At 33.7% G+C, this 4,597-nt stretch overlaps 1 protein-coding gene across 1 annotated transcript; it reads left to right on the plus strand.

The window, feature by feature from the left end:
• Positions 1 to 1,882: 1,882 nt before the first annotated feature.
• Positions 1,883 to 3,920, plus strand: LOC131170628 (E3 ubiquitin ligase PQT3-like). The gene has a single exon (XM_058130122.1). The coding sequence runs from the start codon at positions 1,995 to 1,997 to the stop codon at positions 3,918 to 3,920; it is 1,926 nt and encodes a 641-aa protein (XP_057986105.1). The 5' UTR covers positions 1,883 to 1,994.
• Positions 3,921 to 4,597: the final 677 nt, after the last annotated feature.

A 4,597-nucleotide genomic window follows, 5' to 3' on the forward strand; every position in this document is an offset into this window, starting at 1 on the left:
TTTGAATTTCAGTTTGTAGATGGTTTGATTCAGTTTTAATTCAACTTCAAATTGATCCAGTTTAAAATAACTAAGTTTTTTTAAATTTGACTATTTTATTTTCTATTTATATTTTCATTATGAAGAGTGAAACTCTATGCTAATCAATGACATTTTTTTTATCACGAGACATCATTTGTCTCTTACGGTTCTTTTTGCACATTGTTACCTTCTATAATGATGATTTTAGTTGATGAGCTTGGCGAATGTTTGTCACGAGCAGGAGAGGGCGACAAAGTATAGTACGCAGGCGAAGCATATGGAGTAGAAAACAGCTTTCAGTCATCTATATCAAACATCATAATAGAAAACCTTTTCCAAAAAGATGACCCTGATTTTCTTCATTGTCATTTTTTTCTTTGCTTTCTTTCTTCTTTGCAGAAGAAGACAAATCCATCTCCATATCCTCTCTGTCCTTGTCTTTTATAGTGCACAAAACCTATAAACGTCCCGGATAGTGCATGCTGCTTTAGCATCTTATATACATCTATACGTAGGCATAATTTGCAAGAGTGATGATGTCGTCGCTGTTGTTATTTATGCATCAACTTTGATGAGAGAGATCTGATTCTGGATTCGATAGAACGACTCATCACTTAACTTTTTTTTTTTTTAATGCATAATTGATTGCATTAAACACCCAATGGGGCAGATAAACAGATAAAGACTTACAGCCAGAATTAGAATAAAATAACCCCTACTCAAAATAAGGCCTAGCTCCCTGACCCAACCCATCGAATCTATAATCTTCCCCTATGCTAAAGCACATAAAGAATCTCAAGTTCTCAACCATCAACCATATATGAAAAGTTGACTATTTGAATAATTTATCAAGATTATCGATAAGTGGCCTAAAATTAGAATTAAAGGAAGATTGAGTTTCTCTAATTTTCCTTATTTTTGCTTTGCATTTTTATTGTGAAAATTAAAAATTACAGATAATAGAAAAATATTAATTAGTTTTTTAAGAAAATGAATATTGACATAGATAAAAATTTGAGAGATTGGAAAATTATGAAGATGAAAATATTAGAAAGGTGAGAAATGAGAGAAAAATCCTAGATTTGAAAATTAAGAGAGATGAAAATATTTGAGATAAAGGAAAGAATAATTTAAATTATTTAAAATGTTTGATATTTATAACAAAAAAAAAATATTTCTAAAATATCCTTAAAAAACAAAGAAACAAAATCCCTAAAAAATTAAAGAAATAGATACCTAAGTCTAGGGATGGCAATGGGTAAGGTATCCTACCTAAACCCAAATCTAATTAATATTTTTAAAACCTGAACTCATCTCAAACCTGATTAAAATTTATTCTCAATTAATCGAATCCGTCCAAACTCGACTATTATTACCCGAAAATTATGAAAACCCATTTAATTTTATATTTTTTAATTAAAAATCTAGATAAAATGTATTTTCATTAATAATTCATATTCTAAAAATTTAATAATTCTATAAAATATTTTAATTTCATCTTATATAAAATAAAATATATAAAAATTTATAAATATTATTATAAAAAATATATCTTTTATATTTAATTAAATATTTATATAAATGGATTTAGATAACATATATCTAACATGTAAAATTTAAATCTACTATAAATATTAAATTTTAAGCCTAAACCCATCCTAAATTTAATTATATACTTCATAAACTCATCCTATTAGATTACCATTAATTAAATATACACAAAAACACCAAGTCCAATTGGATTTGGGATTAATAGAACTGCCTACGCGTCTATGGCTATGCTTGCACCTCAAGCTGTTACGCGTCGTCTATGGCTATGCCTACAGATTGGCGTACAAAAATTTCTGTTTCACTGGGCAATTCACAATTCGATCGCATGTTGATTATACATTTTGATCCTCTTGTATACGAGTGAAATAGCAATTTCTCTCTCTCATATTAAAGTTTGTATTCTTTCGTTACTATTCAATTCGATGCCGATATATTTTAAATTTTTCAGTGCCAAAGAGTATGATTCCATCTCTGTGGATGGCTCTGTTATTTCTGTTGATGCTTTGAAAAGGAAATTTTTTGAATATAAGTATAAATCTAATATGAAGTCTCATTCTAATGGTCTATGTTTTGGTACTGATTTGGACCTTGTGGTCATTAATGCCCAGACCACTGATTGTTATGTTGATGATATGTTGATTCCTAACAATACTCGTGTCTTGATTCGCCGTATTCCTGGAACGAGGCGTGGCAAGCCCATAGACGCTGCAACTATTGTTGTTATTGAAAAGCAACAGCCACTTAGTTCCTCTTATCGCACTGGTTCATCCAATACCGAAACTGTTGTTACTGCTTCATCCAGAAGCACCCCCGTAAATACTGGTGTTAGTTCTGTGTCTGCAAGTGCTATTACTAGTTTGTCCTCAACAAAATGCAGCGGAGACGCAAGTTTTGGATATGATGATGGGTTTGGGGACGATGTGTTTGTGATTCTCAGAATGAAGCCAGCTCAGTCTAGCATGACAAGTGTAGATGTGGAATCTGATGAGGACAGCAAGATTAAGGCTTTAGTCAATACTCCAGCCTTGGACTGGCAGCTTGAAGGTTCTATTGGTGTGGGTTCTAGGACCCAAGGCGTGAATGGTAGGGGTTGCGGAAGAATGGATGGCCATAGTTTTGGTGGATTGTGGAAGAAAACGCCTCCAGAAGGTTATATATGTCACAGGTGTAAGGTGCCGGGACATTTTATTCAGTACTGCCCAACAAATGGAGATCCAAATTATGATTTCAAAAGAGTAAGGCCTCCTACTGGTATTCCCAAGTCGATGCTGTTGCCAAACCCAGATTGTTCTTATGTTTTGTCAAGTGGTGCAACTGCTGTTTTGCAGCCTAATGATGATTCTTTTAAGAAGGAAATTTTTGGCTGCTTCCCTTCAAAGAGATCCTGGTCTGTTAGTGATCTTCCACCAGAACTCCTCTGCCCCTTGTGCAAGCAAGTAATGAAAGATGCTGTATTGACTAGCAAATGCTGTTTCAAGAGCTTTTGTGATAAATGTATTAGAGACCATCTAATCATCTCTAAGTTGAAATGTGAATGTGGAGCAGCAAGCGTCCTTGCTGATTCTCTGATTCCAAACATGACACTTAGAGATGCAATTAATTGCTTTGTGGAGTCTAGTTGTGGTAATAGCAGTAGCGGTGAAAATGCCAAAAACAACTCTTTTCGAGTTATGGATGTGGAATCGGCTCACTGTTCGCAACCTCGGATTTCTACAAAAAAAATACCTGCAGGATCATTTCAGGAATCGAAGAAGACAACTCTTGATAATATAGAAGACGAGGCAAATAAAAGGAAGCTACTTGATGATCCATACCAGATTGCTAAAAAAGCTAGAACTACAAGAGCAGCCGATGTATCTGAAGCCACTATTGGGTCAATGAGGATGAAGGATACAAGTGTTCTGGTGGTTGAGGAAGAAGTGCAGGAAGAGGTGGTTTCTAGCGAGGGAGGAAAGAATAGGAAAGTGGCTGAGGATGAAGTTCAGAAAAAATTGGTTTTCAGCAGGGGAGGAAAGAAAAAGAGAGGAATCAAAGATTCTCAAGATGACTCTCACAGCTTTTTGATGCCTGTTGGCTCTTATGCATATAATCCATATTGGGCTGGTGTGCAGGCGGGGATGGAAGGATACGTAGCACCTTATTATGCTGCTGGTGCAATGAATTATGGGCTGAGCCCCTTTGGGACTACATTCAATTGCATGATGAATCAAGCCTCTTCAGTATGCAGCAAATGTGTGGCAGGCAATGAAGCTTTTGGTGCAAAGCTCTACTATGATTTTAACTGCAATTTTTCCAATTTTCTATTTTCTTTTAGGGCTATATGTATAAATAATCAAATCCAACATTGATACAGTGATGTAGTTTGGAATTTTAATAAAATTTCTATTTTTTTTGCTAGTACATTTTTTGCTTATTTTATTTATCTGTTCTCTCAATGAAATGACATTTGTAAAAAGACACATTGAGGACTGTAATGAAGCCTAAGAGGCTGAACAAAATTTGTAGTATGATGAATCTTTTGGAAGTATATTCATAAGTCCATTATTAGGATTCCATTTTGATAGTAAATTGACAGGCACGATGGTGGGCATGTATTGTAATTGTCTCTGATCCATGAATTTTATGGAACTCATCTCTTGCTTCTCTTAGAGAGGAATATAAAATTCTCTGGAATAAAATAATATTAGGAAAACTATTCTTTTGGAAATCTTCGTTTTACATTTCTTTATAAAAAGTCACACACACAAATTAAAATAAAGTTTAAATTAAAAATTTTGTATGAATTTAATTATTAGGAGATTGGCTAAAAAGTGTGTAGTATTGAAGGTGAAGAAGTAGGAGGAAATACCTATGATGTGCTACAATGATACTGTGGAAAGTGGTGTTGTTCTTATAAACAATAATGGTGATAATAAAAGATCTATGTTTTTCATCTTTCTGGAACTTTGATGTAACATTCTTCTTTGGCATAATCTCGAGCAAACCCATCATCATTTTTGCCCTTTTCTTGATAAAAAAGAAAAAT

This window comes from Hevea brasiliensis, chromosome 11, assembly GCF_030052815.1.
Source record: "Hevea brasiliensis isolate MT/VB/25A 57/8 chromosome 11, ASM3005281v1, whole genome shotgun sequence".
In the NCBI taxonomy this organism is placed as follows: domain Eukaryota; kingdom Viridiplantae; phylum Streptophyta; class Magnoliopsida; order Malpighiales; family Euphorbiaceae; genus Hevea; species Hevea brasiliensis.

Bases quoted from the DNA above. Each gene is read 5' to 3' on its own strand.
- LOC131170628 (XM_058130122.1), top strand. From the start codon at position 1,995: ATGCCGATATATTTTAAATTTTTCAGTGCCAAAGAGTATGATTCCATC.